This window comes from Festucalex cinctus, chromosome 9, assembly GCF_051991245.1.
Source record: "Festucalex cinctus isolate MCC-2025b chromosome 9, RoL_Fcin_1.0, whole genome shotgun sequence".
Taxonomy (NCBI): Eukaryota; Metazoa; Chordata; class Actinopteri; order Syngnathiformes; family Syngnathidae; genus Festucalex; species Festucalex cinctus.
The window spans coordinates 6,370,089-6,395,554 of record NC_135419.1 but is presented as its reverse complement, the minus strand read 5'-3'; the positions used below and the strand labels follow the sequence as shown (position 1 = coordinate 6,395,554).

At 37.3% G+C, this 25,466-nt stretch overlaps 1 protein-coding gene across 2 annotated transcripts in view; it reads left to right on the top strand.

Annotated features, from left to right (window-relative positions):
- Positions 1-8,070, top strand: part of klhl4 (kelch-like family member 4) — a 30,194-nt gene extending 22,124 nt beyond the window's left edge. For both annotated transcript variants that reach the window (XM_077532324.1, XM_077532325.1), the window contains exons 8-11: positions 1,570-1,732; positions 4,853-5,065; positions 6,722-6,893; positions 7,121-8,070. In XM_077532324.1, coding sequence (XP_077388450.1) covers positions 1,570-1,732; positions 4,853-5,065; positions 6,722-6,893; positions 7,121-7,180 — 608 coding nt within the window. In that variant the 3' untranslated portion in view covers positions 7,181-8,070. The remainder of the gene's footprint in view (positions 1-1,569; positions 1,733-4,852; positions 5,066-6,721; positions 6,894-7,120) is intronic.
- The last annotated feature ends 17,396 nt before the right edge of the window (positions 8,071-25,466 follow it).

Sequence of the window (25,466 nt, the reverse complement as noted above, 5' to 3'; positions counted from 1 at the left end):
AGTTGAAAGGGCTCTGAGTAACATGGAGATCTTGTCAAAAGCTCTGTGGGGTCTTGAGTTTTCAGGGGGCCCGAGCGAGCGCACACTTTACGCATCACCTGGGTCTCTTTGATGTTTCCTTCAGCCCAAATATCTGCCTGCTCTGATTGTGCCATGCTTATTTGGAGTCAAAAATATATTTGCGCTGTGTCCCGCAGCCTGCTGTGAGTTTTATGGTTGAAGAAAAAAAAAAAAGAACAAGTTAGCTTGATTTCCAAAACCACACTAAGAGAGAGCTACACCCCGAGATTTGCTTCTTGGTGACAATGTTGATTTAATTCAGACCTCTCTTAAGTGCAGAATTGTCCTCTGGTCTTCACAGAAATAATTCAACTCTCACCACTGAACTCTAATGGAATCTGTTGTTGAAATCTGGTGTGTGCTGTTATAAAACAGGCTTCCTCTGTGATTTGGGAGAAAAGAAAAACAAGGCTGTTTCATTGTCATCCTGTTTTAAAAGGTTTGCCCTGCCGTAGATCCCAATTTATGTGTTGTTCTGGCTTCCTTTTGTGGTTTATGGTTGACTTTATGTGCCAAGCAAGCGTCACCGCTGAGAGAGGTGCTGCTGTTGAATAAAATGTTGTGATTATATTTGTAGTTGTAGCAGTAATGGAATAATTTGTAGTGTTGTGGTGGTACACGTAAAACTAGGATTGATATGAGTAATTGTTATAACACATATTGTGATAGTAATAGCAAATATATGAAACACAACATAGGTAATAGCAATAAGAATTAGCAGTAATAAAAACAGTATGAATAGTAATAATAGTTAACTTATTAGTAGTAATGATAGTAGCAGTAGCTAAAATGACAGCAGTAGTTGTATCAATAGAAATGGTTGTAGTTACATTACATAGTAATAATTATGTTATTACAATATTACAATAATATAAGTAATGTCATAAGTTGTGATAACTGATAATAGTAGCATAGCTACAATAGAAGTAGTAGTTGTAACAACAATATAAATGGCAGTAATTTTCTCTAATAGTAATTACATTGTTACAACAGTATTATTAACACCATAAATAGTAAAAGTATTCAATCGTGAAAGCCTGATTAGTAATTCTAGTTTTATTATTACTGCACTATGAGTAGTAATAAGTTTATTATTGGAACTAGAAATAGCAAGTCGGTGCTAGTATTAATAGTTGTGGAGAAAGCAGTCACTCCTATGACTATGCATTTTGGATGCTTTATGCAAATAGGCCACTACATTATTCATCCATCCATCCAGCCATCCATTTTCTTAACCGCTTAGTGTCTATGCTATCATTTGTTTGCAATTAGTGGTGATATATTTTTTAGCCTTATGGCAGATTTGTAGTTTGTCATTCAATATTAATCAAACACCAAACACAATATGTATATATATAAATCTATACACTCAATAACAAGCGTGCATTCCTGAAGTAGTAATATATAGTGGCAGTCTATATTGCAAGTATGAGGTACAGTACTTGCATGTTATCACGCACAGCTTTCAATTTATTAACCACAACATCTGTCTTGGCTCAATGTGTGCAGGTATCGCTGTGCTGGAGGGCCCCATGTATGCTGTAGGCGGTCATGATGGTTGGAGCTATCTCAACACGGTGGAGCGCTGGGACCCGCAGGCCCGGCAGTGGAACTTTGTTGCCAGTATGTCCACACCACGGAGCACCATGGGAGTCACCGCGCTCAATGGGAAGTAAGTTTCTTGGCCTTTTCTGACCTTTGCCGGCAGCCTGCGCATGGCAAAATGCTGATTTATGCAATATATACGGAAAACTTCCTGACCATCTGCTGCTTTGTTTCGAAGCCTTGGGATGAAATTTATGGAAAATGTGAGGGGGGAAAAACAAACTGACAGCCAATAAGAAAAAAAAAAAAAAGCAAAGAAAAGAAAACATGGCACACAGTGAGGACTGGAACAGTACTTGTAAATTATTAATGATGTATCTTAAAAAATGTTAGCGCAAGAGTTGCATTAAATAGTTTGTCCTTACAAAGATAATTACTTCAATCTGATTCAAACAATACATTAACTGACATCTTGTTAAATTAAAAGCTCTCTAATAGTCATATTAAACTGCCTTATTAAAAGTAAGTGAGTGGGGCTTTTTTTTCTTCTTCACTTTGGTCAAGGTGGAGGGAATTATGAAATATTCAAAACAGGTTTCAGTGTAAGCACTAAACCTTAGGGCTTTGACTAGAAAGAAAGGAAAAAAAATACTTTTGTTTTCAATGCAGTTACAGTTACTTTAATAGCAGTTGGGTTAAAATAAACAAAATTGGGTCAAGAATGGACCAACCCAACCTTTTTGTTATTTAACCCAAAAAGTGCGGTCAAATTAAATTAATAACCAACAAATCAACCCAATTTTTGGGTTGATTTGTTGATTTTTTGCCAATTTTTGGGTTGATTTGTGAGTTATTCATTTGACCCAACTTTTTTGGGTTAGTGAATTGAATTGGGTAAAAAATAAACAGACATTTTTTGTGTGTTTGTTTGCTTGTTTGATTTTTTTGTTTGTTTGTTTGTTTTCCCCCGTATTTAACCCCAAATGTTAGGTCATATTGATTTTTCAAGTTATTCATTTGACCTTGGGTTGATGATGGGTCGGCTCCTGTTTGTCCCAATTTTGGTTAATTTTGACCCAATTATTTTGAGAGGCCACAGTAATGGGGATGAAGTGTTGCAATGATTTGATTGATTGATTGATTGATTGATTGATTGATTGATTGATTGATTGATTGATTGATTGATTGATTGATTGATTGATTGATTGATTGGGTTTATTGAACGTATAAAATATAAGTTGTAGTTAAAAAAGAGAAAAGAAAAATAAATCATCAATAGTATCATAATTTACATGTTCAAAAAGAGTAGAAAGAAGTAAAAAAAAACTTAGCGAGTCCTACTCCCTAATGCTTCTATCATAGTAATATGCTAAAGTTGTTCTTACTGACATAAAAGTTAAACAATGGAAAATAAACAAAACATGTTTATCTTAAGTGCACAGATGTATTGGTATGTTATAAGTCCTTATCCATTACATATACTCAAAGAAGAAAGCGCAAAAGTAAGCTCTACATATACAATAAATTCCCAAACATTAAGTTTATCTTGATGTAATTGTTTTAGAAATTATATCACAAAAAAAAGGCATTTCAACAGGGTTGTGTCGTCTTTTTAGATCCACTGTAGGTCAAAGTGTGGTTTTGATGGCACACAGAGGCCTCACAAAGTGCTTCACTTAAAGAAGTGACCATTGAGTCTTGTGTGAGGAGAAATGATCATTTGTGATCCATATTATCAAAATCTAATATTGTAATCACAATAAGTATCATAAAACCTAGATGTCAGTTTGTTTATGAATCCATTACAAAAACAAACCACAACTGTATAATAATGGTTGAATGCATCGTCACGGTAATAGGAATGTGAGTGTGGCGTAGGTACACAACTTTATGTGGAATATTAAGAAAAAGATGCAGCGACATATTAGTTGTGTAATATTTCCACACTACCCGCATGTATTTAATCCAAAACAGCACTTTCTGGGCTCTCTGACAATTCAACTCTAGAATGTGAAAGGGACTGTAACAAGAAAGCTCTCAGCTCAATTTAAATATATTGGTGCTAAAATGCACCCACCAACCCCAAAAACCAAAGCAAGGCAGTTGCTTGGCTGTGTCTATAACATTGTGTTGGAGTAAATGCAGAGTTATTTCTGAATCTGGGTCAAAAAAGACAACAAGGAAACTGTTTTCCAAGCCTCTGCTGTTTTGCTGCCGGGCCTGTGAGCTCGCCGCTCTTAAGGCACTCGTGATGATTCCGGCAGGAAACACACTCGACGAATGCTCCTTCTCAGTAGTGGGACAGATGATTTGAATCCATTTGAGTCTTTTTCTTCACGTCAGTGACGGGACTTGCATTGGTAACCGGGCCCTTAGTGGGGAGTTGCACAATTGAAGTCATGTCTTGATGTCGTTTCCCCGCGACCACATTGCAATTATAGAAACCATCAATACATGGCTCGTAGATTATCTGGAGGCAGTTCAGAATCAATTTTTATCTAATAATGTGGAAAAAAAATTCATACAATTCATCATACTTAAGAGATATTCTGATTATTAAATATATTGTTTGCAGATCGCTATTGCCATTCTTTGTTCAGTAAACTTGACTTGCTCTGACCAATAAATCAGAGGATGGAAAAATGCTATTATATTAATTTAGGCCAGCTAGTTGGCTCTGTGAGACAAATAAAAACAGCTCCATTGCTAAATGCTAATACACTACATGTACTAAAAACAGTTCAGACAAGTGAAATGCTCTGAAATTAATTCATTACAGTTACTTTTTTTCTGTATTTTTTTTAAGTTATTGTAAAATAGTTAGTTTTAATGATTTTTTTTTTTGAGCAAGTTTTTATTTATTTTTTTCAAAAATGCTTTTGTTTTAGTTTAGTCTTTATTAATTTTAGTGTTAGTTTTTTAAATACATGGTGTACTGGATTTGTCAAGAGTAAGATAAAAAAAAAAGAAGTCACTAATTATTGTGTACTAACGTAAACTACAATTCTCAAACACCTGTTTGACCTTTATTATTCTGATGTACAGCATATGCCAAAATCAACTCATTTAAAATGAACTCTGCTAGCCATGTATACTAATGGACAACGATGAAAACAAATGACATTTTTACTATATAGTTAACTTTAGCTAGTTGTAGCCTAGTTAGTTTTAAATATATAAAAAAAAAAAAATCATTATGTTAGTACCATTCTTCTTTTACATTTACACTGTTCTTTTAAATTCTCAGATTGTTTGCAGTAGGTGGCCGGGATGGCAGCTCATGTCTGAGATCAATGGAGTGTTTCGATCCTCACACCAACAAGTGGAGCAAGTGCGCCCCGATGGCCAAGAGGCGAGGGGGAGTGGGCGTGGCCACGTACAACAACTTCCTGTACGCTGTGGGCGGACACGACGCCCCGGCCTCCAACCACTGTTCCCGACTCTCCGATTGTGTTGAAAGGTGGGAGAAATCATTTTCCTCGGGAGAACATGCACAAAGAAATGTTACACAAGAACATTTTTGGATGTCCTCCAAGTGTCCGCCGTGGAATTCACTCATGGGTGTGGACACTGATGACTTTCTCACTTGAACAAAAGATAATTTGTTTCTCCAACTGATGCGTCTGAGGTCATGTTTTCCATCAGTTCATTTATTTCAAGGTATCTAGCACCATCTGGTGGTCTCCATAGACGTGAACTGAAAGGACAATACTGTACGGTACAGTAGTAATTCCTTGCCCAGCTCCTCCTACAAATATGCATAAAATGTATTATATTTATGTGCAGTATGATATTATATTAAAAAATAGTTCACTAATGTAGTAAATAAATAAATGCAATGTTAGGCTTTTGGTATATTTTCAAATAGGGTTGTATAATTTACTTGAAGTTAATAAAATCAAAGTAACTTTTCAATATCAGTTTAGCATTTGTTTATTTTTTCCCCCCACAAATACAAACTATTTACGCATGTATGCAATTTGATTATTTTCGCACTTTATAAATGCAATGACTTTGCACTTTGAGAATCCATTAATCATCTTGATAATTAATTATAATGAAATGCTTGACTGGTCCCTACAGATGGGGAAAGTAATTAAAAGCTGCGGTTTTTCTAATAACTGTTTTATGGATCAAATGTTTGCAGAAATTACATTTTGCAAACAATTCTACATGTACAACAAACGCAGAGTGCTTTGCTTTAATGAACAGATTATTATTATTTTTTTTTTAATTGCATCTGTCATGGAATACAAATTTGGCTTTTATGTCACAAAACCATCAACATTATCTTCAAGATTATTTCACAAATTTAATTTAACTATTTGTTAAATTATCTACCAGCTGCGCTTCCAAGAGATTCACTGTTTGTTGAGAGGAAATTCCCATTAGGGAATGCGAACGGTTCTGTGATTAAGGGGAAGCAAGCAAATTCTATTGGAGTTGCTGTTTGCGAGTGGTTGACCATCTCTATTTGTGACCAGTGACTAAACTGGTGATCGGTTCAGGGTGCAGTCCACCTTTCACCTGAATTCATATACTGTAGGTTCCGGCTCACTGAAACCTTAAACAGGATGCAAAATATATCAATTGAAACTGAAAAAAAAAAAAAAAAAAAAAAAAAAAAATATATATATATATATATATATATATATATATATATATATATATATTTATATATATATATATTTGAAAGATGTGTGTGCATCAAATCGAATCACAGCAAATACCGTACGTATATCGAGATACGTTTCAAACCGTCTTTTATTGGAGTGATATATCTTAGAAGGAAATGGTGCATTTACGATACTGACTTTTATTTAAAAGCATGTAAACAACAAAAACGTCATTCTTTCATACCCTCTCATATTGAATTGAATTGTAATCCCACTGATTCGAACCAAATTGAATTGTTTCACTTTCAAATTGAACCGACCTTGAATCATTTCACACTGAAAACCATATTGAAACGTCTATATATATATATATATATATATATATATATATATATATTACGTGAAATAATACTTTGAAAAGCATACTAAATGTGGTTAATGTAGTATTTCGACTTGTCTCGTGCAAATGACTTAATTAAACACATTTGACTTAATTCCAGGTATGACCCCAAGACGGACACGTGGACAACCGTGTCCTCTCTCAGCGTTCCTCGGGACGCGGTGGGCGTTTGCCTGCTGGGTGACAGGCTGTACGCTGTGGGCGGATATGATGGGCAATCCTACCTTAACACTGTTGAGTCGTACGATGCGCAGAACAACGACTGGACTGAGGTACTGTGGCGAACTCTACGTATCCATATTGTAGTCACAACAATAGTCATAGCAACAATTCTGCAGTTATAAGCTAAGTTGAATGTTAGAATGGAGTATACGGCATAGTGATTCAAATTAAATCACAATGTTCTTCTAATCCCCTTTTCATCACACTGGAGGGATGACGAGACTATTTGAAATCCTCAAATGAGAAACTGCATGTTAACCTATTTTTCATTTTGCAGGAGGTCCCTCTAAACATTGGCAGGGCAGGTGCCTGCGTGGTGGTGGTGAAACTGCCTTGAGCGGTTTTCGTCCCAAGCCCGCTTGATATAAACAAATGAATAAGAAACAACAAGGACGCGTCCTCGGAGAGACACTTGTTTTTATCCTTTCAGCTTCCCAGATTTTTGAGGAGGGAAAAGAACATGACCAGGCCTCTCCCCCACATCATTTTGGCGCACATGTGGGCCCACTGGGGAGGACCCGCTCCCAAACTGGAATGTGCATTCTTGACATTTCGCAACAGTTTTCATACTCTTGGCCAAGTTGTAGCCGCTTGCCAAGTGGTTGATGTATTGCTTTGTTATTCTGGTTTTACAAAAAGAAAAAAGCTCAAATTTTGGTCGCATTATCTGAAGGACAGATTTATACACAAACATTTTCACACGGTTGTCATCCAAACTGTGCATTTTTTGCGCGACTTTTTTTTCCCTTTACAGCAACTCAAACAAACACGTCACTGTGAATAATGACAACACAGAAGGTAATCAGCTTTTTTTTTGGTGGCTAATGTATTAAAATATGTTGCTTCTTATCAAGCGTGTAGCGTTACAGAACACCAAAGTTAGAAGTCTGGTGGATTGAAGAAACGTTTGCAGAACTGTGAATTACGCAAGATATATCATATTGATATTTCATATTGCTAAATTGTGTTGTTTGAAGCTGTGTGCTCAGAATACTGCAGTTTTTTTTCTTTTATGCGCGCAAGGCGAATGTATTTTTTGATCATCATAGCTTATATCAAGTTTACTGTGTGTTCTGTACATGCCTTCTAGGGTCTCGTAGATGCTTAGCGCTTATTGTCCAAGTTTATGACCCAATATCCAAGGCCTGATTGCCAAAATTGTAATGTTTTTATGAGTGCATTTTATATATTCCGCTCACAAGAATTAAACAACTCGAGAAAAATTGATTCTTCTTAGAATGAATGTTCATTTCTACGTTTTTAATCATGATTTTGTACAGCATGTTAGCAGTCATTGCGTGATCAAATTCATGTTTCAAGAATTTGGGGATCAAATGAAAGCGTTTCACCCGACGGGCCTCAGAAGCTATTATGTCACTTTTGTTCGTGGCGCAGCAATTTATAAACCAAGCATGAGTGTCTCATCAACAGGCTGAGGACCAGCTCCTCCTGCTTATCTCCTTTCCCGCCGCTCATTATTTACCCTCCAAATTGTTTTCAAAGCTCATCCACAAACAACCTCCTCAAGATTGGTGGAAATGGATTTTGCATACAAAATACTGTCTTAAGTGTCAACAAAGAATATGTAAATGTTTGATACAGGAACTTGTATAGCTGTCGACACACACAGAACTAAAAACTGTCACAAGCCAAAACCAATTGTTGTATCAACTGGTGTGTGAATTATTTTCCCTTTCTATTTATTTAATGCCAAAATAAATTAAGGAATTTTCTGTTGATTAATACGTACATCACAGCATATTACCATATTATAACAATCCCTCAGCTTGTCAATATGCCCTCTTAAGGGCTGCAAGAAATATGATATCAGGCCAATCTAATTGGATACTAATGAAGTGTTAGAACATCTTTGCTTTTGAGATGTTTTATCATTGAGGGAAGTAATTTCTCAAACATCCAAATGAAGTGGATTCTGTTCATTGTTTGAGTTTGAATGTTAAATAGTGAGTTTCCACGGGTCATTAAAAAGCATTTAATGTCATTAAATGGATTTTCCTACAATTAAGGCCTTAAATGTCATTAAGATGCATTAAATATGAAGTCAAGAGGCATTAAAAATTTAAATAATTGTTCATGCATTATTTTACATAAAATGTTGAGTTAAGGACTCACTACACCACAAATGAGCAATAATTAATATGATAAAAAATACTGGTGAGTAGTTGTAATTTACAATGAATAAAATGACCTCGAGTCCAAAAGTTGCTTCATGTTCCAAATACAAACTGCTCTAAATTTAAAAAGAAAATGAAGTGTTCCTGTCACCAACGTCCAACATAAAACACTAATGCCACCAAGTGGCAGAAAAGTCAGTCAACACAAATCTATGACTCAATGTTTCACACTCCTTTAAGTAGTCCAAGTTTTGGTACAAATTTTAACTTGAATCACGGAGGTTAATAAAGTAACAGTTTAGGCTACTATAGCCACATTAACTCTGTCAGACTAGAAAATTCTGTGCCACCTCAAAATTCTAAAATTTGGATTCATGTTGCTAGAACTGAAGACAGGGAGTTTTTCTTATTATCTATCAATATCACACCCGCCAAGGAATGAGAAACCGTTTGTGTTATCTACGAGAACTCCATGAAAGTACCGCTACACACGTTAATCAAATAATGTGAATCACGTGAAACCTCATGATGCTAGTAAATGTTGGCTGAGAGCATTTGTCAGTGGGGATAGACAGACAGATTGATATTTTTTGCATGCTTGGAATTCCTCACACATACAGCACTGTAGCACGGTGTTCTTAGCAGACAATCTGGCGGAAGACGGCCGAGATTTCACTAAATTTGCAATGACTTATGACCATCGATGAGTCACAAAAGCAATGGTAAAGCTCCAGATTTCGAAAACGATACATAAATTGTGTTTTGGTACAGTATGGTCAAACTGTTTTTCTGGTGCAGACCAGCTAATGTAGAGAGGAATTTACCTGTAAATTTTAGAAAAGAGGACATGATAGAGTGCAAAAATATGAATACCATGATTCTGACAATGTTGAATGAAAATAGGAAACTCAAACTTTTCAAGGGAGAATAACAAAATAATTATTAAACAATTTTACATGAACAAAAAACATTCACACTTTATTAAAAATATATGTAATAAATAAGCGGCACGGTAGTAGAGTGGTTAGCACGTCCGCTTCCCAGTTCTGAGGTCTCTGGTTCGAGTCCAGGCTCGGACCTTCCTGGGTGGAGTTTGCATGTTCTCCCCGTGCCCGCGTGGGTCTTCTCCGGGTACTCCGGTCTCCTCCCACATTCCAAAGACATGCATGGCAGGTTAATTGGGCGCTCCGAATTGTCCCTAGGTGTGCGTGTGAGTGTGGATGGTTGTTCGTCTCTGTGCGCCCTGCGATTGGCTGGCAACCAGTCCAGGGTGTCCCCCGCCTACTGCCCAGAGCCAGCTGAGATAGGCGCCAGCACCCCCCGCGACCCTTGTGAGGAATAAGCGGTCAAGAAAATGGATGGATGGATGGATGTAATAAATAAGATATACTTTATGTAATTTTCAAACGTGTGTCATACACCACAGAAAAAAAAAAAAAAAAAAAAAGAGTGATTTTGTCGTTGCATTATTAGTGGGAATAGGACACACGCACACACGCACACGGCCCCTGCTGACTGCTGTATCGCATCAGGTGTGATGATTAAAAAGCGCATGCATTCAACTGGATAATCCCGTGAGGATTCAGCCTTGCAACATTTACAGTGGAGGCATTACATCACGATCACTCATGAAAAAAAGAGCACGCCTCACGGTGTCCATGATCAAATCACAAATGATCAAAAGAGGGCGCTGTTGCACCGCAGAGAGCGTCACGGCTGCACACGAAGCACATCACAGCGCCGCAATTATGAAAATAACCGTCAAGTGACGTTAAGAAAGCCAAGGACGAATACTTGAGCTAATCACCCCGCAGAAATATTAAAATGATGAAATGACAGGAAATTGGAAGCAGAGGTGTCTTTGCAATCGTCTTTCAAATGAACATCTTGCTGCGTTTTAAGGAGAAGCCTACAAGCAGGTCGACTCGAGAGGATGATTTGTCATATTTTAAAGGCATGGTGGTATCACAGACTTTGAAACAATCGTGTGTAATTGCTTGACAAAAGCAGACAGATCGTTCTATTTTGGATCTCTGTTCCCAGACTTTTTTTTTTTTTCTAACTCTTTTGTCTCTGCTTCTCAGTTTATTTATTTTGTGTGACAGTGAGCTGCAAAGATAAAACGAGATGTGACAAATAGGCAACAAGACATCATGAGCTGGAAGCTGTTTTATATTAATACTTGGTCTTGCAAGGGTGTTTATTTATACAGTATATTTTTGAACATAGAAAAAAAAAATCTAATATCCCTGTAGTGGAGAATTAGCCAGCTGGCTAATGGGAGATTTGCCAAAGTGGACATTTTGTTTTGCCTATTTAAATAATTAATGAGGGAAATAAACTGAATATGAGTTTTCTTTAATGAGCTACCGTGAAACACAGAGTCAAAAATAGTCCGTTTTGGGGGAAGTGGTTGAATAGAAAAGCGGCAATGAGAAATTAAAATAATTTGTCTTAGGACCAGTATGGAATCATTGTTCATTAAATAAATAAATAAATAAATACATACATACATACATACATACATACATACATACATACATACATACATACATTTTTGGTCATATTTATTAAAACTGTCAGTAGGACCTAACATTTGTACATGAGTAAAATGATTTCAAACCAAAGCACCAGAGGAAAAACAACCAATCAGAGACAGAGAGACTAAGTATATGTCACCCACAGGCTGACCTATTATGTTGGATTTCAAAAGCATTGCTGAAACTATTGTGAAATATCCATCTGAGATTTTTTTTTTTTTTTTTAATACTAATTAAAAACTAAATAAAATAAAAACAAACAGAAGCAGAGCAACTGGACCTCAAGCAGCTGGGAGTGTTCATAAGTGACGTAGAATTTTCAACATTTCTGCTTAACGGGACATGTTTATTATATTATTATTATTATTATTATTATTATATACATTTTTATGTTATGTTTGTTTTTAATTGAGTCATAGATTTATTTTAAACTTGGTTGTGTTTTTAATCATTTTGAAAATTTTGCATATTTCAGTTTGTATTTCAAAATTATTTATAGATTGCATGCAAAGTTTTTCCAGGGATTCGTGTTTTGATATTTGTGTCATTTTGTGTTATTTATTAAAAAGTATCTTTACCATCGTGCTGGGTTTTGTTCTTTGGGTGGGGGGGACATCGAAACACTTTATGATGATCGTTCAACCCTAACATTTGTGTGCAATTCTCTCTCTTTCCCAGATCTAAAAGCTCACAGAAGAAGAACACAACACTGGGGGAAAAAAAAAGAGTTTTATGTCACAAAAAATAAACTGCATGTAGGGGATCATCTTCAGCGCAGGGACAAAAGACAAGGTAGATCCTTGTACAAGTGCTTCAACAAATTGTCAACTTCAAAAAAGATTTTCTTGTCATGCCATCGTAAGTAAGCCCATTAACAGCACTTTTGACGTGCAGCGCTGAAGCCATGTCAGGAAAAATACTACATGTTTGCTTCTTCTCTTTTTGGCTGTTGGCAAATTGATTTTGTACTATCATATTTTTTTTTGGGGGGGGGGAGTGGGGGCAATCCCAAATTCTTACTACATTGACATTCAAAATACATGCTGAAGTGGGTTCAAGAGCTCCAAAAGCAAGTCTAGCCTTTAAGCCACACTGCATGGCGGCGATAAAGTAGATAGCAGCGCTTTCATGAGTCCACATGCAAACGAATGACAGTTGCTTCTCTTGGCTGATCAAAGACGGCAGACGAGTTCCGTGGAACATTCCTCCCTCCATCCTTCCCCCTTGGAAGCCTGCCTCCATCCAATGATAGTTGAATTCATTGTCATCTCATTATCTTTGAAGAGGGGGAAAGATCCCTCCTGTACGAGTGGGCACCATGTCTCTCGCCATCAGACGGGCCGCGGGATTGCTGAAGCGCGTTCTCATCTCATTACGTTGAGTGAGAGATATCAGACACGTCCCATCTGCCCAACGCTTTCCACGCGCATGCCGTCATGCTTGAGCCACGCGGGCCGATACGGAGGCGCTTGCCTCCCATCTGCAACAGGGAGAGGCTGGTAACACCAACAGGCTGGGACACTAAAACACTGCATTTTTAAAGTCACTCTCAGTTGAGAGGGAAACTTCTAACAGTGGGTGGGCAAAAGAGCTCTTGACATGCATCAATAATGTTGCAACGCATGGGGCAAATATGGAGTGGCGGTAGTGTTCCTGTAACTGAAGGGCCCCATGTTTGATTGCGCCAATGGACTGAGGGATACGCGTTTACGTGTCATCCTGCATCACCATCACCCGTTTTATCAAAAGTACGGGTTCTCTTTGGTCCCTTTTGGGGGCAGAACAACAGGTCAGCTGTTTGAAACCTTTTTTTTTTCTGGCACACGCTTGACTCGTCAGACCGCATCACGAGGGATAGGCATGTACCAGTTAAGTGGTGCAACAGATAAAAAAAAAAAAAGAAAAGAAACTCATGGTTTGGATCGTATCATGGATTTGAGTTACAGATCGCAAATGAATAAATACATAAATACATAAATAAATAAACATTATACACAAAAAGTCAAATAAATCCAAATTTTAGAAACATAACTTTAAATGAGCAATACAAGGCGTATCTTCTTATCTACATTGACCATGATTGAAAATACCTCAAAGTGCACATCCGCTTTCTTTAATATGTACAGTGAATTAAAAACTTGCCTAACTGCATGTCCACATCATTGAAATAGAAGAGACTAAAGAAAGCAAAGCAACAACTGTCGGACTACTTGCTATTGCCAGCTGGGCACTCGTCGCTAGCAGCTAACGGCTAAATTAGCGATTGAATATGATTTTGGGATGTTGGTCGAAAATATGTAATGACAAAATAAAAACTGTGATAATCCGAAGTGTGGAATGGACAAGTCAAGCTAGCCGTCAAGCTGCCACTCAAGCCAACTTCAAAATAAAAGTCAACTACGGCTTATTGCATTGGCAGCAAAATATTATTTGGTAAGCTTTTATTTTGAAGTTATCTTTTGCGTTGGTGGCGTGTTGTGAGTATGCAGCTTGCGTTGACATGTCTAAATGTCTACCAGACATTTGGATTTTTATTTGAGTTACCCAAATTACTGAAGGAGTATGAGTATCACAAAGTACAAGAGAGAAATCGAACAAGAAATGGTGCCGTGGATTCATGTGATATCCCAGTATGCTGTTAAAAGTCCAAATTACGCTAGAGGCTAAAATTGAGAAGTGCTGGTACTCCATAACACTGTGTAGACCGGCCATTTGAAGAACTGTAGACCCCTGCATCCATCCCATCACAGAGGTACCCTCGAGCAAGGCACTTGCCATGTCCTGGAAAAGCTTCCCACTGTGCGTCACTAAAGTTTTTGCTTGCTTTGCGAATTGTTAAATTGGTAAACAACAGAGATCATATTTGGAGTCCATCCATCGATTTTCTTGACCGCTTACTCCTCACAAGGGTCACAGGGGGTGCTGGAGCCTATCCCAGCTTGCTTCGGGCAGTAGGCAGGGTACACCCTGAACTGGTCGCCAGCCAATCGCAGGGCACATATTTGGAGTATTTGTCCTTATTTAACTTTCTCTCAAGTGCCATGTTTTCCTCCAATGTCACCTTTTCACAATATCAGGGTACAGGTTGAACAACATTTAAAGACCTCTTTTCCCAAACAGCAATAAAACATAGATCTGGACATGTCATTCAATTGTGGACTGCACTATTTTCCGCCGTCTCAATGCTATGTACGAATACAAAGTGTACTTAAAAATTGATTCCAAGAGCGATAAGAGACATGTCATTTTTTTTATTTTTTATTTTTTTCACGTCATTTCAACCAATCAGTATTCGAGCAGTACTGTAAACATGCCAACATAGTGGCACCCTGAATCTCAGAGCCTCATATTTAGCTTTTGAAAGCACAAATATATACTTTTGATGGCTCTGAATAGAAAATTATATTTGCAACAGGCGGCAGATGACATTGGTTGAATAAACTGAACAGCAGAAGCATTCAGACGGATTCCAGCGGAGGCGTGTGTGTTGATACGGGCCGAGTCCTTCTAGTTCTTTCATTCGCTCCAATTACTGTGCCTTAGCGTTGACGTTTAGCTGGTCATGCCCCGCACCGTTCTCATTTACCCATTCCATTCCGTGATTATTATTTGTTTATCACGGGAAAGTTATGAGTTCATATCAGCAATGAACGTGTGCACTCAACAGTGAACGCTGTGTTTTTTGTTGCCTCGCTGACCGGTACAGTGATTGCTCATGTGGGGGTCACTTGGGGGTTTTCTTCATGTGCTTCGAGACCGCCTCCGAATGCAAAGTGCTGTGATAACTTTCTCTTGTGCTATTTAAATAAAACTGCTATTCCACTGAGGTTGGGATGTTATGTAAAATATAAATATGTTGTAAATATGTTTGATCAATATGTTTGATTAAATAAGCCCAGGTGGAGTAGTGCTAGTGAGATGTTCTGTACAGCCAGAATTAACTCATTTGAGGGTTTAATGAGGCACTTGATGTATAGATGTATGTGTAGGCTAAATGGGTCACAGAATGGTATCATACAGTTGCTGACAAATCCAAAGTTAAGTGCTTCACGATATGGATCGCATTTTTGTCTTATTTGTTGAGGTGTAACTTTATTTTGTTTTTTATTTATTTATTTATTTATTTTAATTTTATTTTATTTCTTAAATTATTATTATTATTTTATTATTATTATTTGTATTTTTCTTTACCTTTTCTTTTTATAATATGTTATTTGTGTGTGTTATATGGACCTGAGTCTGATCAATAAGTGTGTACTTGAACTTGATCAATTTTATTTTTGTTTATTTATTAGTTGTTTTTTTTTGTTTTTTTAATGAATGCAACATGTTCTAAAAAGTTGAAATAGATGCAACAAAAGATGGAAAAGTTGAGGAATGCTTAAAAAAACAAAAAACAAAAACACCTGTTTGTAACATTTCACAAGTGAACAGGATGATTAGAAGCAGGTGTTTGTCATGATGGGTATAAAAGGAGCATACCCGAAAGGCTCAGTTGTTCAAACAAGCAAGAGTGGGGTGAGGTTCACACTTTGTCAACAACTGTATGAGCAAATAGTCCAGCAGTTTGATAAAAATAGTTCTCAATGTACAATTGCAAAGAATTTGAATCTGTGGTCCATAATATAAAACAATACATTAAATTAATTAATTACTTAAAAACGGCACCTTTGTGTAAAGGTAATTACCACGTTGGCTCAGGAACACTTAACATTAATTATTAAATATAGGTTGAAAAAGATTTACAAATCATTGTATCTCTTTATATTTTACACAACATCCTGACTTCATTGTTTTTGTAATATTGACTTGACTGGATGACTCTCACACCATGCAGTGTGCTTTTATTATGTAATTTGGAAAATTTAAGATGTTAATATTGCAGGAAATGTTTTTCTGTTTCAAAATAAAATCCTAAAAAATGACTGATGATTGAGCTGATTTCATAACAATATCATTACTGTGGGTAGTCTGAAAATAATGTTTGTGATTTTTTTTCCCCTCTCAAAATAATTATGTGTTAAGAGCATTTTGGAGCAGAGCTTTCTGTTCTGGTACACTGGTGGAACATTTATTTATCTTGGATGTCAAACAAAATTTTCCCATCGGGAACGGTGCAAGTAGAAATAATGTTTAAATGTTGTTTAAATTCATACATTTGCACCCTTTTAACATTTTAAAATAACTAATTTAATTTAATTTCGTTTCATCAAAAAGGAACTTGCATAATTATTGTGTTTCAAAGAATTTTATTTGTATAAATATTTTGTCTGTTTTTTGCATTTAAACATTTTCTTGCTTTGTACAAACAAAAAATAATCCTTTGAATAATTGTGATTTCAATTATTGCCAAAATAATCATGATTATTATTTTTTCCCATAATTGAGCAGCCCTACCTCACGGGCATTTAATTTTGGAATTTCCACAGAATCTGTCCTTTTATCCATTTTCTTCCAAGTGATCTTGAGCATGGTCAAAAGATGGTCCGTTCTTTTTGTAGCTCATATAGCAAGCAGAGACCTGAGCAGAGACAGGTGGAAATTTACAATCACACCTAAAAGTGTTTTGGACTGCGAGAGGAAGAAGAAGAACAACTGATATTGCAATTAAAACTCTTTAAAAAAGGCAACCATCCAAACCACTGCTTATAAGTGGTCCAATAATACACTAAATGCTGATGTCAAATTATGACAAAATGAATGAAAAGTGTATTCATGACAATAAAAGACAGGGGAGTTTGTCTCGGTGGGGTTTTAAACTAAAAAAAAAAAAAAAAAGAAAGAAAAAAGAAAAACATGGCTTGGAGGCTTTTTCTGTTTCCTCCTTACAAGTGAAAATAAGAATCTTCCCAATTTTCCAATTTGCAAATCCTCCCCGAGGGTAAAGAAACCGCACAGACAGCAAACACTACAGAATCTGATGCAATTTCACCGCAAACGCAGAACCTCAACACGACACACTCGCACTATAAACACATCCGCTGCTTTCCTTTTATCGTTTTTAATTTGCATTCTCCACAACATTAAGACAAAAGTAAGTGAAGTGTGTTAATGTTGGTACTTGTGTTGCTATTTTATCTCACGCAATTAGCACCCGGACTCATGGGCAAAAAACAGAAGCCATACTGGGCCTGGATCTGTGACTGGTTCAATCAGATGTCATGGGCCAATTGCCGAAACATCTTGTGGTGGACACAGTACAAGTGAAAGCACTCCACTCATCTACATGACACACGTCAGATGAAAATGAATCCAGTCATGGTTTTACCAGCTTTGAATTCATGCATGAGGAAGCCTGTCAGGGGTGAGACGACAAGCATGTGGATTGTAGCTGCTTCAGTGTTTGTCAAGATTTTTACATCCCATCTCCACGGCTACTTGTTTGAAGCCAGTCATCTGCTTTCTCGCAGCTTGCTGCCAACACGCTTGAGAATCCAGGTTCAACATTTGCGGAGCGCAATTAAGACGCTTTTTGTGGCTGGAACGTATCCCTTCGCATGCATCCAACATTTTCATTTTAATGGGACTCAACATACTTTAATATGACTTATCTATCACTTTTTTTTTTTTTTTTTTTAAATAACCCATCAATTACAATATTTCAATGTAGGAGTTCTGCTTCCTTGAAAGGCTTGGCAATTTGAAAAAACACAACTAAGAGGACACTTTTGAAAGCAGCTTTTTGACGTCAAACGGACCGACGAGGAACTAGAAAGCTGAAAACGACCATCTGTACGTTTTCCTCATTCCTCTTCTCAAAGTGTCTTTCCATTATCCAGTATTAAGGACCTCATGTCCACTTACATTTTAATAAAAGCCTTGCCCTTGAAGGACACTCAGTGCACATTTACTGCCTCTCTTTTTCAGATTTATCATTGCAATGAAAGGGTGAAAAATACTTATGTGTTACAATTGTACTGGCTGTATGCCTCTCACCCGGTGACATCCCGCTCAGCACATTACTGCTGTCCCTGCAATACACGTGTATGGATTGCCTCCAGGACTAAACTGCTTCTTTTGTCAAACACGACTGCATTTTTTTTTTTTTTTTTTTTTTTTTTTTTTTTTTTAACCCTCACCCTAGCCTGCTATTGTTGGTGAAGATGAACGGCCCTCGACAATTAAAGGGGTGGACCATTACTTCAGCTGTAAGTAAAGTTAGGTGTCATGCTTTTCAGCAGAGAGGAGAACACTGCACTGTCTGCATTTGTCATCCTTGGAAGGAATTGAAGGAATATTGCGAGAGTATGTTAACTCAAAAGTGAAATTAGTTGTAACAAATGGGCGGTACATAAACACTCCAATTAATCCACTTGAACATTTACACTTATGCCAGTGCTTCTCAATTATTTTTTTTGTTACTCGCCCATTTTTGAACAAATACGTTTTACTAGTCTTAGCCCAATCAGTTGCTATTAAAACAACAACAACAACAAGTGATTCAGATAATGCATGGATTTTAACTCATTTTCTCCCAATAACGTGCAAATACGTTTTTTTTATGTTTTAAGTGTCCCAAAGACGTATTTATACGTTTTTTATTTTATTTTTTATTTTTTTCATGCTAGAGCATACAGAAGGCTTTGATGCAGCCTCTCCTGCAAAGAACGGTTGCAGAAATGGTAGTTATTACACAAATGGCCAGCAGGTTGCAGCACAGCAAAGGAGAGCAACCATAGGGGAAAGTTGAGCTAAGAAACCATAAAAAAAAAAAAAAAAATAAAAAAAAAAAAAATACAGCCGGGTTGAAACTAGATCTATGGACAAAGCCTTTGAATATGATGCATATCCAGACTAAAGGATGAAAAGATGATGTATTATGAAATGTTTCAGTTGAATCATTCTAAGATTTACCATTGGTGTTCAAGTTAACAGGGATACCAAGAAATTTGCTCTCGTACAAGGGGTCAGCTTTTGTGTTTCAAGAAACATTGTTTTTCAAGGACTTAGCTAATGTGTTTTCTTTCAGGCACATGCTGAAGCAGTCTTAGGCCTATGCTGAGACAATACTACAAATACTATAAATCTTCTTCTTCCTCGCACGGGTGCTTATATATATGAAAATACGACCTATTGTGTCTAACATATTGAATTTGACTACTTTTATACCATGAATGAAATTGGTATTTGAAAAGTAATATTGCATGCTAAACTCAATAATCATTTCCAGTTCTTACTAACAAATCATTTCAATACCCAGTTTTAAGTAAACTGAAAAAAATGGAAGAGACAAAAGAAGTCAAATGCTAACAAATGATACAGTACGTTATATTAAATTGACATTGGACCAATTTATGTGGCAAAGTTTACTTATGAAAAGCCAGGGAAAGCATAGACATAAAGTGGTCTGTAAAGTCGGTGACTTTTTCAAGGTAACTGTGGCCAAGACTTGATACGATGCACAAACCAATTTTCTTGTTCAATATTGGGGCTTCTGTCACCCACAATCATAGTTGCCAATCGAATGTGTATTCCTCTCCAAACTCCATTCCTTGGTAAAACGCAGATTCTGCCTAAATAATTCAATGCTGCAGCAAGTCCAACAGGGGTATAAGGCAGACATGCGCCTCAGGATGAATTTAAAGGGAAAGCTTTTTACCAAGCTAAAGGCTGTGTCATAAAAGACATGAGTTTTCTTGCAGAGACTTTGTAGTAAGACAAGAATTAATCTTTTGAAGTTGTTATCTGCATACATGCGTCGTCAGATTCCGGCGTCAGGCTATAGGAGGATAAGAAAGGTTTGGATTTTGTCTACCGTGGGCAACCCTTGTGGCAAAACGCAGTGTGGGTTTTTGCCCGTGTGATTCCGATTGCCCGGGGTTAAGCAAGAAGCAAAATGTTGTAAAAATTTATTAAATCAACCCTGGTGTGTCTCTGCTCAGATCTCATCTGTAGGTAATTATAGACTTGCCTACAGCCGAAATGCTGTGGCAGAATACTTTCGCAATAACACTTGACTGCAGTAGCATATTGTAATACTTTAAAACTTAGATTTTCTTGTCACGTAGCTGTCATTTCATTGCACTTGTGTCATATCGGTACTGTCGAGGGAGAAGTTACTTAGAGGTGCAAAGTAGCTCACCTAACCTTTCTTTTTCTTTCATTTTTTTTCTCTTTAAGGATTTGAAGTGATTTTAAATGATGTGAAGAATGAAACTCTTTACTTAAACTTTACATGCTAGAAAGGAAATTCCTTATTTCTCATGTGGTCCCACTTGTCAGGTAAGACTTTCCTTGGATTCAGAAAGTGTTTCAATAGATTCTGTGAATGTTTTTCTTTTTTTTGTTTAAATCGCCAAATGATGTTTTCCTTATTTACCACTATCAGAAAAGCATCTTGCAGACTTGTATCTTCATGCCTTGACACTTGTACTTGCATAAAAAATGAGTACAAGTTAAATCAATAGTGAGTTACTTCCCTGATTACTTGTTTTAAAAAGTAATTTCGATTACAAATTACTTTAATAGTTACATTCAGCAGATACCGACAACCCATTTGGAACATCTTTTGGAACGTTTGAAACATCTCCCCACTGTTACATCTGGTGGCCAATTGCAAAATATTACATTCAAGCAGTAAAAATATGTATCGACGTATAAATAAGGCTTTTGCTGCTGATTCTTGGTTTATTTTTAATTTTGCCATTAATCATTTAATCATTTCTCAACAGGACTTAATAACTTAAATACTTAATGACCCACATTACGACCACATTTAATCAAAAACTTGTAAGGCTGTTTATTTATTTTTATTTATTTATTGATTTTTGCGACAGGGCATCTTAAGTTTTGATCGAGCAAGCATTTGAGAGGGAAAAAAAAAATACCTGTGAAAATACACCGCTCGGACCAGGGTCACCTGTGTAATGGAATACGTTCATTGTGCAGGTGCGTTACCATATTGAACCAAGCCCCACCCTCAAAATCCTCTTGACATTATATCATGTCGGGTGATGAATAAGCAACTGGCAAATTTTACATACGAAGTATATTCTGGTTGGATATAGTTTAGATTTTAAGATATGTTCATTTAGTGTAGGATTTTATTATTTTTAGGAAAGGGATAACATGTTGACTTGCTGAAACAATGTGACGTTTGGAGGCGTAATGTCACGTGACATCGTGATTCTGAGACAGATTTAGGAACGCGTTTCGAATCACAAGGTCTGCCTGGGTTTCGGTACATACCAAAACTCTGTTTTGATTTTGCCATCACGACATATTATGGGATGGAGTAGGGTAAACCAGCCTGGACATAGAAAACCCAAGTCGTGAATGTCATTTTTTTTTTTTTTTGTCTTCACTGTATCGTCCGACTGTATAATGCAGATGGCTGCAGTGTGTCGCAGCACATGAAGTCCAGACTGCTCATTCCAGCACTCTTCAAGATTTCCAACAGATTTGCCAGGAGGATGCAGCGCTGTGAAAGGTGCTGCCTCTTACAGTCTCATGTGTGGCATGTTAAGCAATGGTAATCTGCTGCAGTGCAGACAATAAATTCCGCCGCATAACTAAGCGTCGCCATGACATCGTATTGTACCTGTATGGAATAAGATATCAGTGCATGGAGGCGGGGGTGGGGCACTCTGCAGAACAAATACGCATTTGCCGATGCTGACACAAGAAACACAAAAAGGAGAATAGTTGATGACCGCTCGCTACTTGTTCACACTTTGTATTAGAGAAGCTGGAAAAATGTGCATGAGCAATACCCCCGAGCGGAGTCCTCATCTGGTCAACAAGGGATTGATCTGAGCAGAGCAAAAATCGAGCTCGCTGCAATGACAAATCTAAAGGACTGGGCTGTCTTCCCAGTCCCCCCCCCCCCCCCCCCCCCCAAAGCTTAACAGCATGCCGTGTGGACTGATGCAATGCTTAAACACTGGATAACTTGAGTGCACCAGCAGAAGCCGCTTTTGTCAGGGCAGAGAAAAGAAAGAAGGGGAGAGTCAGACAGAAGGACTCAAAGGGCCTGATTACCGCATATCATCTCGAATAAAACTTGTACCGTGCAAATCTCCAGCGAGATCCCAACACTGCGCGAGCATGATAACAGAGAGGAATAGCTTTCTCTGTCAGAGCTTGCAATGGAAAGTGATCTTCGAAACGTTCACTGCAGTTAGTTGACAAGCTGAAAGCCATTATGGGAGGACCCCGTGGCAAAGCCATAATCCCCAACTAAGAAATTTTATTATTTGCAGAAAAGAGACACAGCAAAGTTTTGCTGCGCTAAATATGAGGATTTGCCGTATTACTCATCAAAAACATTTTTGTTGACTTTTTCCACATGCCGGCATAGCAACCTTTTATAAAACACTTCTTTGCATAGATATTGCGCATTACATAAAGCAAGGGCAAATTTTACATGAGACAGCAATCTTCCAAATGTAATGACAAATGCTAAATCAGATCCAGTGAAAGCATTAATGAGATTTTTACCCTTTTGCACTAATCCATTTGTATGAACCCTTCCGTAAATGGGATTGGCACCCTTTGGCATGTACTAATTATTCAGAATATTTAGATGTGCATTTATTCGCAAAAAGGGTTGCTTAGATGTCAGGGTTTTTCATGCAAATGGTAGACTTGTGATAGTATACCATTAAGGTTGAACGAGACATGACTAAAAAAAATGAATGACATATCAAGTTGAACCATTTTCATAATCACATATCTTATTATGATAGCCAATGAAGTCATTTAAATACCATTAGAGTGCATGAAACATAATAAAACATGCTTAAATTGATCCATGGGCAGACTTGAAAACCAATTGCAAATGTGCAACGCTTTACAACTCTTTTGAGTTTCCCGCCAACACGCGTGATGTTTATTTGGTATAATTGTAATTATTTTAAATGTGACTTTGAGAAATATAACACTGGAGAGAATTTTGAAAGAAAAATGTTGAGTGAGATTTTTATGCTGATTAACACAAAAATTGGCATGCTGATTCAATTTTTTTTTTTTTCTGTATTTTTTTTCCACAGCTTGCCCTCCAGATACTGATTAACTGCGGTATGAGCTGATCATGCGATTGGAGTCAAGCTTCAGTCTTCTAGATGACACTTTCTTGGTTTAAAGATGCAGTGGAAATCTCATCAATTTCCATTACACTGGACTTTATTTTTAAACCAAAAGCACCATCTAGAGTAGAAAAAATAAATATATATTGCAAGTGCTTCATGAAGCTTCATGAAGCTTCATTTTCCCATCACTGTCAGTACTATCAATATCTGCAAACAGAAAGCTAGCATAATAGGAATTAAGGCCATATCTTTTGTAAAAAACATAATAGTGTTAAATCAAAACTGCAGTCATGGCTGTTTCTTTCATATAATAATGTATGTCAATATTTGAATTTTTTATAAGCATATAATTGTCAAGCACACTATTTTTCATATTTTTTTTTAGAAAACGGGGATTAATAGTTCAAAAACTTACAAACAGCTGTCACAGCAAACTCATCAAAAATTGTGTTATAGCAATCATAATCAGCAGTGAAATGAGTTCAGATTACTGAAAGCTCTCATGAGAGTAATTCTTTTGCCACATCTTTATTATTGCAAGGCATACAAATCAATCAGAATTTTATAGGGAACTGTGTGTCGTAAGTCTTACAGGATTTAGATGTCAATGAAAAGTTTGGGACATATGCCACACGCCTCCTTATGTGCAACATAAAACTCAAAATAATCGTCACAGCTCCAGTATCATATACTGTAGCATTGAAATACCTTACAAGTGGTGGCTGAGCGGCGACTGCTATCCAACATTCACGGTGGATTTTCCATTTCAATTCTGATCACAAGCCAATTTGTCGCGGCCCACACAAGCCCACTTTCACTATGCATGACACTCTAATACTCTCGGCCCTCGTGGACAAAAGGCATAACGGCGAGCCAGGGGCGTTTCATTTCATGCTCTGCCTCCTCAACCCCAGATGTTCACCTCCAAAACATCTCCAGATACAGGTAGGGGGCTTAATGACCTGCAATTTGCCTCAAGCTCAGGTAGTGAAATGCAAGCCCCGTATAATTTTAATTGAGAAATCTGGATGGAAATCAAATGGTAATGTGCCGTGTGCATGGAAAGTTTTCAAGTCACGGTGAGATTTGCGTGAAGCGTGTTGGTCTAAGGTAAGGCGGCACCTTCTCCTCATGAGGCTCCCCTCATATTAATAGCGCTTTGGTCATGTCATAACATCGGGTAAATGAAGCAGATACATAAGGCCCCTTAGAATGCACAGTGGTGCCATATATATTTACAATTCAATCTGACAAGGTGCCTATTAGAAGCCATAAAAGTTGCTCAAGTGTTTTTCATGTGATAGCCTCAATAACCCTCCCTTCCTCCGTAGCCGCTCCATCCACCACACACACACACCTTATTTGATGTGCTTAATATTGCAGTTTATGTATCTCAATTTATTGTGCATGCTTGCTCTATTTTGTCTGTCACCTGTATTTGTGGCACCACACACAACAGGCTAATACCTTTTGAGGAGTGACTAAACAAGCTTGCTGTCTGCAATAAGAGGCTGCTGTATATTAAAGGAGCCTACTGTAAGTGTAAAGTACGCAGATTTTTACAAACGGCGCAACGGAGCGAGCTTGCAGTCATTAAGTCACAACTTTATTCCAGTCTGTTATTTCCCGTTTCTTATTTATTCTCAGCTGCACTTCTCATTGACTCTCATTTCGACATCCTCAAAGAATAGTTTCATTTCTTGCATTTTGCATATAGAACACTTCACCATTAAATCATCACTTGTTGCAGGATTTGTGGAGCACATCAATTGTGAGCCCGAGCAAAGCGCACACAGCACCGATAAAAACAGTAAGAGCTGCCAGCAACGCAGCTGGACATTGTCAAACTGACAACAGCAAAAATAAGCTCCAAAAACAATATAGGATCATGAAACAAGTTGATTTTTTCACATTAATTC